Here is a 16,279-nt window from a genome sequence, read left to right as displayed (position 1 = left end):
GCCCTGCTCATGCCTGACTAGCTACCTACTGTAACAATACCTCTAGCATTTTTATTTTTGCTCAAGATTGTGTTGGCAATTAGGAGTCTTTGGTAATTCCCTATAAGTTTTAGGATTTTTTTCTATTTGTATGAAAAGATGACATTGGAATTTTGATAGGGATTGTATTGAATCTGTAGATCACTTTGGGTAGCATGGACATTTTTATTGTGCTGAGATACATTTCCTCTTTATCTACCACATTTCTTCTTTATCTACTTTGTTGAGAGTTTTTATTATGAAAGGATATTTGAGTTTGTCATAGGTTTTTTCCACATCTATTGTGATGATCATGTGATTTTTATCCTTCATTTTGTAATATGGCGTGTCACATATATTGACTTGAATATGTTGAATCATCTTTGCATCCCAGGAATAAATCACACTTAATCATGAAGAATGAGCCTTTCAAATATGCTGTTGAATTCAGTTTACTAGAATTTTTTGAAGGATTTTTGCATCTAACATCACCAGGGACAATGGCCTGTCATTTTATTTTCTTGCAATGTCCTTGTCTAGCTTTGGTATCAGGGTAATGTTGGCTTCATAAAATGAGTTTGGAAGTATTCTCTTCTCTTTAATTTTTTTCATAGAGTGAGATGAATTTGTATTACTTCTTTAAATGTTTGAGATAATTCGTTAGTAAAGCCATCAGGTCCTGGGCTTTTCATGATGGGAGACATTTTCTTACGGATTCAGTCTCTTCATTGTTGTTCAGTTTTATATTTCTTCATGACTCAATCTCGGTAAGTTGTATGCTTCTAGGAATTTATTCATTCCATCTAGGTTATCAATTCATTAGTGTGTAATTATTCATAGTACCCTTTGTGATCCTTTGTATTTTATTTTATTTATTTTTATTTTTATATATGTATTTTTTTGAGATGGAGTCTCGCTCTGTCGCCCAGGCTGGAGTGCAGTGGTGCGATCTCGGCTCACTGCAACCTCTGCCTCTCGGGTTTAAGCGATTCTTCTGCCTCAGCCTCCCGAGTAGCTGGGACTACAGGCACCACCACACCTGACTAATTTTTGTATTTTTATTAGAGAGGGGGTTTCACCATATTGGCTAGTTTGGTCTTGAACTCCTGACCTCGTGATCCACTTACCTCAGCCTCCCAAAGTGCTGGGATTATAGGCGTGAGCCACCGCGCCTGGCTGATTCTTTGTATTTCTGTGGTACTGTTTGTAATGTCTCCTCTTTTATTCCCAATTGTATTTATTTGGGTCCTCCCTCTTTTTTTTAGTTAAGCTAAAAGTTTATTCATGTTTATTTTTTTGAAAAACAAATTTAGTTTCATTAATTTTTTAACAGAAAGTTGAATTGTTTTATTTATCTTTTCTGGGTTTGAAGGCTTGAGCCTGAAGCCTGGGTCTGCTGAGGTGGGCCTGGAGCTTGGGTCTGTTCTGACAAGCCTGGATCATGAATCCACAGCAGCCAGCCTGTCACCAGAGTCCACTGGGGTAAATCTGTTGACAGGGTTCAACCTCCAGGCTGAGGTGGGCCTGGAGCCTCGGTCCTTGAGTGCTGACCTGACACTGGAGCAGACCTTGAGCCTGAGTCTGCAGGAACTGGCCAGAGACTTGGATGGGCCTACAAATAGGTCCACAAGGATGGGCATGGAGCCTGAGTCCATGGAGGCAAGCCTGGGTCCACTGTAGCCTGGGGCTTTGGGCACCAGCCTGGAGCATGGGGCTGACGTGGTGCTGAGCCATGAGGACAGGCCTGGGTCCTAGAACCATGTGGTCAGCCTGCAACCTGACTCTGCAGGGGTAACCCTAGAACCGAGGTTCACAGGAACCAGCCCAGTGCTTGGGTCTATTGGGATGGACCTGGAACCTCAGTCTGCTAGAGCAGTCCTGGACCTCGTGTCTGCTGGAACATGAGGCCTCAGGGGCTGGTCTGAAACCTGGTGCCACAGGGGATGACCTGGCACTAAGCAAGTCTGGAGTCTGTGTTCACAGGGCCGGCCTGGAGGCTGAGTTTTTGGATACTAACAGGTGCCGGGGGTTCCTGGAGGATAGGTTTTGCACTCGCCAGTCTGGAGTCTGGGGCTGCAGAGTTTTGCCTGGTTTTCAGGCAGACTGGGTCCTGAGTCAGCAGTAGCCAGTCTGCAACTGGAAAGCATAGGTGCTGGCCTGGCAATGATGAGGGCCTGGAAGCTGGATCTGCATGAGCCAGCCTGAAGTCTGGGATCTGAGAACTGTCCTAGCATCGGGAAGGACCTAGAGGCTGAGTCTACCGGAGCAGGCCTGAAGCCTGGGGCCACGGGGAGCCAGCTTGGTGCTAGAGGCAGCCTGAATGATGGGACCACTGAAGTGGGCCTGACAGTGAGGTGGGCCTAGAGCCTGAGTCTGCAGGGGCTGGCCTGGCACTGGGGCAGGTGTGGAGGGGTGATCTGCAGATACCAGCCTGTGTCTTCTTAATTCCAAGCTACATTAAGATGCTATACTCTCTCACCTGGGTTTCCTAGCTCTTGTGAAGGTATTTTCATGTGTGGGTAGTTGTTAAAATCCATGTTTCTGTGAGGGATGAGTTCTGGAAAGTCCTATTCCACCATCTCGCTGATGTCACTCTGTGTTGACTTTAAAAAGAATTGAGGAAGTGCAGGTGTAGACAAGATGAACGTTGAAAACAATCACTGGCATTCCTATTCACCAGCAATAACCAATTAGAAAACATAACAAATAATAAATTTTATTCACAAGAGCAACAAAAACTATATTTTAAGTGTGTTTCTTGTAAACAAGGACTACAAATAGATGTTTAAAAGTCTTGTCTGATGAACACTGATGTTTAGCAGGAAAGTAGACTCCATTTTATCTATTCTGATTAATGACGTGTTTGGGATTTATTCAACTAACCTATTTTGTATTTTATATATTCTCTATGATCCTTTCTTTTCCTCCTTTCTTGCTTTCTTTGTATTAAGTTTATTTTCCTCTTTTCATTTTGCAATCACTTTGATAATAGGGAACTTTGATTTTCACTCTAAATAAGTGAAATGTTATCCCCCCAACACAAAAAAAAGAATTCTATTTTTCTTGTTACTAAAAATTGTACTCAATTATTTGTCAGTAAAATAGTTGTATAAATTTCTTTTCTCTCTCATTGCATAAGTACCTATATGGATGTCCTTGATATTGCCTCTTGGCCCTAAAATATTGACTCTCTGGCCATTTATAGGAAAAGTTTAATATATATGCAATTTTTCTTCCTACTAGTGATTGCTGTAGAAATTTAACTTGTTATATCATTTCAGTTTAACTTAATTTCAGTATAATTTAATGAAATCTAAACTTAACAAAATATTTTTTTCTTTCAGAACAATTCCAGGAACTATTAAAATGATTTAAACTGATGCTTAAGTTTTATCTTGATTTTTTTTGTCTTCCTACAAATTAAACATTATCATTGTAATTGTTTCATTTATTTATTTATTTATTTATTTATTACTTTTTGTTTTAGGAACAGAGTCTGGCTCTGTCACCCAGGCTGGAGTGCAGTGGCATGATAATAGCTCACTGCAGCCTCAAATTCCTGGGCTCAAATGATCCTCTTGCCTCAGCCTGCCAAGTAGCTAGGGCTATAGCAGTGTGCCACCATGCCCAGCTAAGTTTTTAATTTTTTGTAGAGATGGAGTCTCACTATGTTGCCCAGGCTGGTCTCGAACTCCTGGGCTCAAGCAAACCTCCTCCAGGGCCTCTCAAAGTGCTGGAATTACAAGCTTGAGCCACCGTGCCTGACCTCATTGTAATTGTCTTACATGGTCAATGTTGTTTTAGCTTTATCTCCATGCTTACCATTTGTTTCCTTGGGCATTTCTTCTTCTTTTTTTTTTTTTTTTTTTGAGACGGAGTCTCGCTCTGTCGCCCAGGCTGGAGTACAGTGGCCGGATTTCAGCTCACTGCAAGCTCCGCCTCCCGGGTTCACGCCATTCTCCTGCCTCAGCCTCCCGAGTAGCTGGGACTACAGGCGCCCGCCACCTCGCCCGGCTAGATTTTTGTATTTTTTTTTTTTTTAGTAGAGACGGGGTTTCACCGTGTTAGCCAGGATGGTCTCGATCTCCTGACCTCGTGATCCGCCCGTCTCGGCCTCCCAAAGTGCTGGGATTACAGGCTTGAGCCACCGCGCCCGGCCGGGCATTTCTTCTTTATGTTTCAGGAGTCTTTGCTCTAGAAGTTCTTTTACGGGGGGTTTGTTGCTATGAACTGTTTTACTCACAATACTTCTGACAGTAAATTTGTGGGTGTTTTTTTTGCCACACCAACTGAATCTGCAACTTTCCAGACACCAATTGGGTGTTCTACAATGAAATTCCATTCTGATACTAACTACCCAAAGTTAGCACAGACCTTGTAGATTAACTCACTCCCACAAGCCTGCTTCCTCTTCAGATGCCAATTGCAAGTAACAATTTTTGGGTACCCAGGGTACGCACACTTCTGTCTGACTTGGCTACTCATTTGGAGGTTTCCACAATCACCTCCTTGGGTTTGATAACTAGCTAGAAAGCTTATGTCTCATAAGACTCAGGAAAACACTGTACTTACTATTCTGGTTGATAATAAAAAGATATTATAAAGGATACAAAAGATATAAAAGATATAAAAGGATATCTTTTTATTATCTGGTTGATAATAAAAAGATATTATAAAGGAACAGCCAGATAAAGTGGTACATACAGCAAGATCCAGAAGAGTCGCAAGCACAAGAGCTTCTGTCCCCACGGAAGTGGAGTGTGTCATTCTCCCAAAGCTTGGATGCATTCACCATCTTAGTTCAGAAGCTCTCCAAACCCTGTCGTTTAGAGGTTTTTATGGAAGTTTCATCATGCAGGCGTGATAGATTATTAACTCAATCTCTGGCTCCTCCTCCCTCCTGAGGGGTTTGGGGATGAGGCTGAAAGTCCCAAACTTCTAATCAAGGTTTGGTCTTTCTGGACAGCCCACATCCTATCCTGAAGAACATGACAAGAGTTGCCTCATTAGAGCAAAAGATGCTCCTATCACTTATGAAATTCCAAGGGACTTAGGGGCTCTGTGCCAGGAGCCAGGAAAGATGACCAAATATCTGTTTCTTATTATACCCCAATATCACAGTTGCTATTAAACTCAGTTTTTACTTATCTGAAAAATGACTTTATTTTGCCCTTACTCATTAAACATAGTTTTCATTTATAAAATTCTTGGTTGGCTTTTTTATTTCCTCTTATCACTCTTGTATTAGTCTGTTCTCACATTTTTATAAAGAACTACCTAAGACTGGGTAATTCTTTAAGAAAAGAGATACAATTGGCTCACGGTTCTGCAGGCTCCACAGGAAACATGCCTGGAGAGGCCTCAGGAAACTTACAATCCTGGCTGAAGGGGAAGGGAAAGCAGGCACATCCTGCATGAGTGGAGCAGGAGGAAGAGAATGAAGGCGGAGGTGCTACACACTTTTAAACAACCAGATCTCCTGAGAGCTCACTCACTATCACAAGAACAGCAAGGGGGAAATCTGCCCCCATGATCCAATCACCTCCCACCAGGCTCCTCCTCCAACACTGGGGATTATAATTCGACATGAGATTTGAGCAGGAACACAAATCCAAACCATGTCAACTCTTAAGATATTTTTCCACATTTTCCTTGCTGACACATTGTGGGTGTTAACAAGTTGACTGTCCATCTAATTTGTCATTCTTTCATAGACAAGTTTTTTTGTTTTTGTTTTTGTTTTTTTTTTTGAGACAGAGTCTTGCTCTGTTGCCCAGGTTGGAGTGCAGTGGCGCCATCTCGTCTCACTGCAAGCTCTGCCTCCCGGGTTCAAGCGATTCTCCTGCCTCAGCCTCCTGAGTAGCTGGGATTACAGGCGCCCACCACCACACCCGGCTAATTTTTGTATTGTTAGTAGAGATGGGGTTTCACCATGTTGGCCAGGCTGGTCTCAAACTCCTGATCTTGTGATCTGCCTGCCTTGGCCTCCCAAAGTGAACAGTTTATCTTTTCTCTCTAGCTGCTTTGAAAACATTCAGTGGTGTGCTGGTAAATGCTTAAGCAGTAGCACTCTAGGAAAACGAAAGTATACATATATGTACATAAGTTATAAATGTTTCTGATATAGAGTATATATATAAAATACAAAATTTACATGTAATAATAAAGCATATAATATTATTTATGTAAATTCCATATAGCGACCCATAAATTCCAAATAGCATTTTGATTTCTGCAAATTGATTTTTGCTAAACTGTTGTATCCTTAGCCAAGCTATGGTTACAATTGATAAACACATTTAGTTCTAATATGAATGCTGATATTCTTATTTATGTTAACAAGTAAGACAAAAGTGAAACAAAGAAAGGATATGTCACTCATTTGTCAATAACATTAGCAACTTTTTTGCTGAGTCAAGTAATCGTTTTTTAATAATGGAAGACTATTTCCTCACCTTTCTGTGCTAGTAACAATATAACAGCTAGTCTGCATTATTAACATGATCTCCATCACTTCCTTAAATCTAGATAATAAACAATCAATCAGTCCTGACTTGTAGCATTTGCTGGTGTTTGTAGTGTAAGTACCCCTACAATAGCTGATTTCAAGCTACTATATGACAACACTGAAGTTGGCAGTGCTATGCAGTAGCACACCATCATATAATGTTGTCATGATACCATTACAATTGACATAAATAAACTCCAGAGCATAGACAATAGTGAAATGTCACAAAATACTTACATTGTGGTAAGTTTTGAGTCTTTATTGCATTTGTTTTTAATATTTTCTTAATTGCAAATTTATATAATTTTTAGATGATGATCATGGTTAACAGTTGGCTCACAAAATTTCTAAAAATTTAACAATAAACTCTTTTAAGTTAATATGAGCTAAGTCCAATACACCAATGTTATTTCCTGCTTTTGATTTCTTGGTCTTCCTTAATGTTAGTATGAACGTCTTTCTTCAACTCTCTAAATGTCTCAGGCATTATCTGTTCAAATACTGCCTTTTCAAAAATTCAGTTCCATTTTCAAGAAGTCTTTCAAACTCACCTTGCCATTTTTGATAATCCTCTCTTTCTTACTTATGCTTTTAATACTTCTTTTTATTTATTTGAGCATGTTTTAAAACTTACCTTATATTCTCTATTTGGTAATTACAATATCTGAGGTTTTTGTAGATATGATTTCACAGTTTGTTTCTTACTCAAAGTGGTTTACTTCTGCGTGTTTTGTGATTTTCATTTGTGAGCTTATATCAAATCATAATGTTAATGGTGGAGGAGTCCAGGTTCTTGGCATCTTGAACAAAGAGCTGAACAAAATGCACAAACAAAGGAAGGAAGGAATGAAGGGATTTGTTGAAAATGAAAGTACACACCACAGTGTGGGAATGGTTCCAGGCATAGGAGCTCGAAGACCCCGTTACAGAATTATTGAGAATTTAAATACCCACTAGAGGATTCCATTGGTTACTTGGGGTACGCTCTATGTAAATGGAGAGAACGAAGTAAAGTTACAAAGTCATTTACTTGACCTACACCCTAGCAGAGGACGTTTCCTGTCATTGCTGAAGTGTGAATCAGCCTTTTGTTCCCTGCCTCTAGACCCTATTTTCCTGCTTCAATAACTGTTTTAAAATAAAATGTTAAGGTAATCTGTATTTTGGCCACAAGTCTATGTGAGGACAGGCTTGTGGTTAGGAGTGCTTACAGGAGACTTACCCTCCATCATTTTACCTATTTTATCCATCATTTTTGAATTATTTTGTCCCAAGTATGTTTCTCTGAACATCTAGTCTTCCACATTGCTAATAAACTATCTTTAGGACCTAAATTAAAGATCAGACTCATGTGAAGGATAGGAGACTGGGAGACCAGTTAAGAGGCTGCTACAATGGTCCAGGCTAAAGATAATGAAGACCTGAACCTAGGAAATTGCAAAATAAACCACGAGAGAAGAAGCTGAAGTGAGGAGACATCTCTAAGGGAGAATTGGCGGGATTTAGTAGACAGAAGTTGAGTGAGAAAGAGAATCAAGGATGACGTCAAGGTTTCTAGTTCAGTATTTTGATTTGTCAGAGATACACTAACAAAAATCATGTTAAATATTCTCCAAAATGAACCTGAATGGGACCTATGTTTAAGCATTTCAAAATCCTGTTAAATTTAAATTTCTTAAATGTGTTTACAGGCATGGAAAGAAGTGCAAGATCGATTAGCAGAAGAGGAGCGCTTAAGGGAAGAAAAGAAAGCAGAGAAGAAGAGCAAAGAAGCTGGTAAAAAGAAAGGCAAGGATAATGTAGAGAAAGAAGATAGTAGGTCTTTGAAGAAAAAACCATCTCACAAGGAGAAATCTAAAGAAGAACCAATCAAGGTCCAAGAAGTAATAGAAGAGTCCCCCCACCAACCAGAACCTGAGATAACTTACTCAGTACGCTCCAATTCTGCAAAACTTAGTCTCTTTGGGCTATTCCTATTTGTTTTGGGAAAATACAGCTATTGTAAGATTCTTTTGTTTTTACTGCCACCACAGTAGGCCTAGGGTTTCTTCTGGTATCAGTGAGCTCAAACCTGTATTCCACCCCTGATGTCTAGAACCTTGTTTCTAGTCAATCATCAAGATGAAAACAGCCTCAGGTCACTTTTCATTTGAGTGCCATGAACCTAGCTAAGGTCAGTAAAGGTAGAAATTTGACACAGAAGTACTCTTATAGATATATGTAAATAAGTGAACACAAAAGTTGGCTTTTTCTGTCTCAGACGATGACACTTGCTGACTACATTTTGTTGTCTTTTTGTGGGCAATCATGTTTCTGGCTTGTATGCTTTTGTAAAAGCTTCCCTTTGCCAGTTCTCTCTCAGCTAGCTGTTGTGAGGAAAACCTAATGGGAAAAAAAAAATGGAAAGAAATCTAACAGCCCCTGTGCTTTGTAGCTACTCCTCTAAACCAGTTGTTCTCAAGTTTTAGCATGCATTAAATCCCCTGGACCTCTGTTAGCAACACTCAGTAAAAAATATCTTCTACATATGACCTCCTTAAGTGGAGTGTCCACTCTCCCCAGCATCAGTTCACTTTAAACAGAAAATTAACAACCAGTGAATGAGAACTTGATTTCTTCTTGAACTGCCTTGACAATAGTATGATAATTCAATTTTCACTAGGTTATGAGAATGTACCGATGAACAGAGTTTAACATAATATCTTTAATTCTGCCTGTTATAACACCATAGATGTTTCTAAAAATAATATGAACACTGGCCTCTGAGTCTGCAAAGTGACAGACATACTTAGCGAAATTAAGCTTCTGATAACTTTAGTTCGCTAACACTGATAAGTTGATTTTTGTCTATTGAAGCTTCACATTCAAAGCATGATATTTTCTCTTCTAGTTTCACGGATACAATATGGGAAATATACCTACTCAAATCTCGGGGTCAAATTACTACCTGTACCCTTCTGATGGTGGGCAGATTGAAGTGGAAAAGACAATGTTTGAAAAAGGTACATTTTGAAAGCAACCAGTTAATGACTGGAAAGATAATAATGCATTTCAGATAACCAGGGGCCCTCTACTCCTGAGTTTGATAGGCGAGAGTGTTATTCTGTCCCCTACAATACATTTAGGTGCCACAGTCAGCATTTTCAGACTTCACACTTTCTTCTATTGTAATTGACTCTACAAGGCATAGGTCAGTCAAGAGTTTAACTGATACATGCTAATATGACCATTCTAGTTGTTAAAATATTAAAATACTTCCATACAATTGGTAAAAAGTAATAGTAACTGCAATAAGCAATTAAGTAATAATTTTCATTACAGCACACCTTGTTATCCCAGAAACCAAGCACATTCTGTGAGTTTATTGCATTTTTCTGGTGTGGCTTTTGAGCACAGAGCTTGGAACCTACTCCCAACATCCACCTATTGTAGCTCTTACTAAGATTTGCGTAAGCGTACAATGCATGTAAGTTTCAGGTGATTGATAGTGAATTCAGTATTTTCTCCTAGTTCTGTCAATTTTGAGGGTTGATAGCTCAATCCAAATTGAGAGGAGATAGCCAATTTTTTTTAAACAAAAAAAAATGGGTCTGAACACTAAAAAAGAGAAAGCGTTGTTGGAAAAATTTTTATTAACTACCACAATAATAATAATAGCTACCAAAACTAACACACATAATTTTTAGAAGTCGCAAAACCATTTCACATTAATTATATCATTTGATGAATCATAATATTGATTATAGGCATACATTGCCTCAGCCAGTTCATTTTCTCTTCTGAAATTGGGTTTGAAATGTGACTAAAAGGCCTGCAAATACCTCCTTGGTCTCCCTGCCATTTATGCCTGGAATTCCACCATTACTTTATTTCCTTAGGCTTTGTCTTATAGAGGTGTTGACATCTCTAGGCATTTCCCCTCCCTGGTTTATATTCTATGCTGCCTTTTTATTTTTGTTTCAGGGATACATATTCAGGTTGATTCTATAGGTAAATTATATATTGCAGAGGTTTGGTCTGCATATTATTTCATCACCTAGGTAATAAACAGAGTACTTGACAGGTGGTTTTTGGTCCTCACCCTCCCCTCACCCTCAAATAGCCCTGGTGTCTATTGTTCCCTTCTTTGTGTTCATGTGTTCTCAATGTTTAGCTGCCATTCCTAAGTGAGAACATGTAGTGTTTAGTTTTCTGTTCCTGTGTTGGTTTCTGTGGAGCATTGTGTAACTATCTTGTTGAGGAGCTTAATGTGGCATCCTAATCGCCCATCTTCTATTCTATGGTTCCTCCTCAGGCCCAACTTTTATCAAAGTGAGAGTGATAAAGGACAAGCACAATTTTATAATTCATTTAAATGACCCTAAGGAAATTGTGAAAAGGGAAGAGAAAGGGGACTATTATTTAGAAGAGGAAGAAGAAGAAGATGAGGAACAAAATCTTGAAACAGGTAAGCAGCTGCATCTTTGTGCCAGTGGAGGTTAATGCTTAAGCAATGCGCTGAACCCATCTACCTGACACAAATACATATGGACCTCTTGCCCTTAGCACATGGAATTTTTCCACATGGTAACTGAGGTATTTTGACATTCTGTATTATAATATGTTATTATACACATAGTACATCGTAGTGGGCTGCTTATTTGGCTTTTGTTCCTCTGGGCACCGAGCTTTTGATTCCAGTTGTTTGATACAGAGTCTACCCAGACTGGTCATCTTTATGGAGCAATCATTGAGTTTGCCGTGTCTATTCTGCCCTTAATTTTGGTTTATGCACTTGTACCAACTGAATTCTCGAAGATGCAGGTCCTTTCACAGTGATTCCATAGTTTCAGCTTCTTTCCAATAGGCACTGCAATGATGAGGTTTCTTCCTATGCTCTATCACTTAATCCTCTGTAGCACCAAATATATTAGGTTGTAAAGACAAGGAAAAACCATACATTTGACCATGAGAGTCATTACCTACTTGGAAATGAGAGCTGCAAATGGATGTCCATTGATAAAACACCATGAAACTTCATAACACCATTGTACCAGGAAACATCATTAAGATAAATTAATTGCTTCTTTCTTGTCCAGTATGGTGTTGATTATACCTGCAAAAGAAAATGAGTTACTAAATGTATTCAACTCAAATTAGTGATATAAGGGCAGGGCGCAGTGGCTCATGCCTGTAATGAGGCTGAGGCAGGCTTATCCCTTGAGCTCAGGAGTTCGAGACCAGCCTGACCAACATGACAAAACCCTGTCTCTACAAAAAATACAAAAATTAGTCAGGCGTGGTGGTGAGCCACTCAGGAGGCTGAGGCATGAAAATCACTTGAACCCTGGAGGCAGAGATTGCAGAGCTAAGATCGCACCACTGCACTCCAGCCTGGATAATGGAGAGAGATGCTGAAAAAAAAAGAAAGGAAGAAGAGGAAGGAAGGAAGGAAGGAAGGAAGGAAGGAAGGAAGGAAGGAAGGAAGGAAGGAAGGAAGAGGAAGGAAGGAAAAGAAAATTAGTGATATGACCAATAACTAAATTTCACATATGAGTTTAGTGACACTTTCTAAACCCAAGGTAAGAACACAATGTTTTTTTTCCTCTGAGCCCTTTGCTAGAGAAAGAACACGATGTTTGATAGGTGTGAATGTTCCCAAAAACTTAGCACAGAAAATTTTAAATGACTTCTTTGTTTTACCTGATACAAAGATATATGGATTATTATTAAAAATTGAGAAATATGGAAATACTTAAAGAAGATAACCATTGCCTATAATTCTGCCACCGCAGTGATGACCTCTGCTAATAATGTATTTCTTTCTTACTTTATCCTCATGAGCATTTTCATATTCATTAAATATTATTTGAAAGCAAGATTTTTTTGATGATTTAATTTTTTATCGGTATATAATTATAGTTTACTTATTTCCATGTTTTGCATACTTAGGTGATTTCCACCAAAATAAATCAATATATTTAGTTATATTTATAAAATTCTATGTAAACATACATGAAACTATGTATGAATTATATGAATAGGACATCTTGGCTGGATACATGAATATATATACATACATGAATAAGTGTACAATATAAACATACATGAAGATATGTATGTTTATTTACATGAAGATATGTATATAAATTTACCAATATAAACATATTGGTAAACAATTTACGAATCCTCCCGCCTCAGCCTTCCAAAATGCCAGAATCACAGGCGTGAACCACCATGCCTAGCCTGCTTTGTTTTGAAATAATTTTTTCACTTGAGTTGCTAAGAAACTCATTTGAATCTCAAAAGTGACCATTCTTTCCTTCAAGTCATCTACTGATTATGAATGATTTGTTGGGAAAGTATATTTTTAAATTCTAGAAAGTGCTTTTTAAAATATCCTTATGTACTTTAAAAAATTCAAGCATTTAGCTAACTCTTCTATAAATTGGTAAACAATTTACCGATATGTTTATATTGTATGGTTATTCATGTATGTATATATATTCATGTATGTATATATTATTTATATACAAACATTTATATATTCGTATGTATAATAATTTAATTATTTTATTTTTTACATTATTGGCTAATGTCCCATTTTTAGCCCTAATATTAAACCTTCCATTTTCATTTCAGCTTTAATTATCCCTGGAGTCTGCACACTTTGACCTAAATTTGCCCCACAATCTGTTTTTGTTTGGTCCATGAACTAAGAATTGTTTTTGCATTTGTAAAGAATAGTTCATAAAACAAAAGCAAAGAAGAAGATGTCATAAACACCATATACCTGGCCTATAAAACCTAAAACATTTACTATCAGGCCCTTTTCAGAAAAGGTTTGCTAATCCCTGATCTAGATGGATCTACAACAGATCAACAGACAGGGAGAAAGATGAGGATGCAGAGAGGAATGGTCATTGCCCACCACTGCTTGCTTTCTTCTTTTCTATTTCTGTCCTGGTTTATTGATTTTTGTTTAGTTTTATCAAGTTTTCTCTTCACATGAGGCACACGATAGTATGCCCTCTCAATGTTTATGCGTCTCTGGATATCTGGAAGGACGTCTTGGCTGGATACAGGATCCTTGGGTTGTCATCCTTTTCTTTTTATGATTCATAGTTGCTATTGCATCATCTTGTAATTTTCACATTAGAAGTTGATGAGCCCTTGTAATCTAAGACTCAAGCTCCAGCTTTAGGTCAGGAAATTTTAATTTGGTTGTTAATTTAATTTTTGTTCTTCTTCATTTGTTCCTTTTTTCCTTCTGTAAAAGCCACACTTTGCATATGTTTATCCTCCAAATCTTTTACGTCTTTTGTATGGCCCATGAACTAAGAATTGTTTTTGCATTTGTAAAGAATAGTTCAAGAAACAAAAGCAAAGAAGAAAATGTCATAAACACCATATACCTGGCCTATAAAATCTAAAACAATCACTATCGGGCCCTTTTCAGAAAAAGGCCGTTTTCATGTTGTTTTTCATATAAACATACTATCTCTTTAAATGTTTGCTCTGAGTTTCGTTTTGTTTGTTTTATAGACAGGGTCTCACTTTGTTGCTGAGGCTAGAGTGCAGTGGCCCAATCATAGCTCACTGCAGCCTCGAACTCCTGGACTCTAGGGATCCTCCCACCTCTGCCTCCCAAGTAGCTGGGACTAAAGGCACGTCATGACTGGCTAACTTTTGTATTTTTTGTAGAGATGGGTTTCACCATGTTACTCAGGCCTGTCTCAAACTCCTGGGTTCAAGCAATCCTCCCGCCTCAGCCTTCCAAAATGCCAGAATCACAGGTGTGAGCCACCGTGCCTAGCCTGCTTTGTTTTGAAATAATTTTTTCACTTGAGTTTCGAAGAAACTCATTTGAATCTCAAAAGTAACCATTCTCCCTTCAAGTCATCTACTGATTATGAATGGTTTGGTTAGGAAAGTATATTTTTAAATTCTAGAAAGTGCTTTTCAAAATATCCTTATGTACTTTAAAAAATTCAAGCATTTAGCTAACTTTTCTATAATTTATATTTCGCTGAGCATGTGTTCTGTTTGTTTAGTGGTTTCTTTCTTCTGACTAATACTCTTGTCTCTGTCCACTCCACTCCATTAAATGGCTTATTGCCCGTTCTTCTTCTCCAGTTTCTACCAATACACTCTCTCATTAATAGTGCATGAAGATACCAATTTTCGTGAACTGAACCCTACTGGATATTAAGCATTATCTTTTTACTTTACCAGACTTTATTTTTTATAGCAGTTTTAGGTTCATGACAAAATTGAACAGAAGTTACAGAGATTTCTCAACATCCTCTTCCCGTACACATGCACAGCCTCCACCACTATCAACATTCCTCACCCAGAGTGGTACATTTGTTACAGTCAATGAACCTACCTTAACATAACATTATCACCCAGAGTCTATAGTTTACATTACCCTTGGTGTTGTGCATTCTAAGGGTTTGAACAAATGTATAATGGCCATGTGTCTACCATTATAGTATCATACAGAGAAGTTTCACTGCCCTAAAAATCTGTGCTCTGTCTATTCATCTCTCCCTCCTTCCTAACCCCTGATAATCACTGATCTTTTTACTGTGTCCATAGTTCTGCTTCCTCCATAATATCATGTAGTTGGAATTATACACTATGTAGGCTTTTCAGATTGAATTTTTTCATTTAGTAATATGCATCTAAGTTTCCTGCATGTCTTTTCATGGCGTGAGTAGTCTTTTCCCACTCACCTACTGAAGGACATCTTGGTTGCCTCCAGCTTTTGGCAATTGTGAATAAAGGTGCTACAAACATTCGTGTACAGGTTTGTGTGTGGACATAAGTTTTCAACTCCCTTGGGTAAACACCAAGTAGTGTGACTTTTGGATTATAGGGTAAGAGTATGTTCATGTTGGAAGAATCCACCAAACTGTCTTCCAAATTGGCTGTACCATTATGCATTCCCACCAGCAATGAAAGAAAGTTCTTGTTGCTCTATATCCTCACCATGATTTGTTGTTTTGGATTTTCTCCATTCTATAAGGTGTCTAGTGGTATCTTGTTGTTTTAATCTGCATTTTCCAGATAACAAATAATATTGAGCATCTTTTCATATGCTTATTTGCCATTTGTATATCTTCTTTGGTGGAGTGTCAAAGTTTCTTTCCCATTTTTTAATCAGGTTTTTATTTTCTGTTATTGAGCTTTAAGAATTCTTCATACATTTTGAGTAATAATCCTTTAACAGATATGTCTTTTGCAGATATTTTCTCCAACTCTGTGGCTTCTCTTTTCATTCTCTTAAAGCATTACCTTTTGTTCCATGGTTCATTTGAATTTCCCAGTCTAAAAATTATCTTTGCATGAGTTACATTATTTTAAATCAATATTGCCCCATCTTTATTATCTGATAATGGAGGAAATGGTGAACTGAAAATAAAACAACAGGTCAGAAAATTCACAAATTCTTTACATACACCTTCAGATGTGTGCTTCCTATTCATGATAGAAAAGAAATGGAATCAACCTAGATGCTCATTAGTGGTGGACTGGATAAAGAAAATGTGGTACATACATACTATGGAGTATTATGTAGCCACGAAAAACTAAAACATATCCTTTGCAGCACATGGATACAGTGGAGACCATTATCCTAAGCAATTTAACGCAAGAACAGAAAACCAAGTGCTGCATTTTCTTACTAATAAGTGGAATCTAAACACTGAGTACACATGTGCATAAAGATGGGAATGATAGACAGTGGGGCCTATTTAAGAGGGGAGGTTG

General features: G+C 38.1%; 1 protein-coding gene across 6 annotated transcripts in view; it reads left to right on the top strand.

The window, feature by feature from the left end:
• SPAG17 (sperm associated antigen 17) overlaps positions 1–16,279 on the top strand; it is a 232,623-nt gene that overhangs the window by 132,451 nt on the left and 83,893 nt on the right. For all 6 annotated transcript variants that reach the window (XM_021922730.2, XM_021922743.2, XM_021922725.2 and 3 more), the window contains 3 exons: positions 8,218–8,457; positions 9,417–9,528; positions 10,821–10,973. In XM_021922730.2, coding sequence (XP_021778422.2) covers positions 8,218–8,457; positions 9,417–9,528; positions 10,821–10,973 — 505 coding nt within the window. The remainder of the gene's footprint in view (positions 1–8,217; positions 8,458–9,416; positions 9,529–10,820; positions 10,974–16,279) is intronic.

The sequence above is a fragment of the Papio anubis genome, chromosome 1 (genome assembly GCF_008728515.1).
Source record: "Papio anubis isolate 15944 chromosome 1, Panubis1.0, whole genome shotgun sequence".
NCBI lineage: Eukaryota > Metazoa > Chordata > Mammalia > Primates > Cercopithecidae > Papio > Papio anubis.
This window is presented reverse-complemented; position numbering and strand designations above follow the sequence as displayed.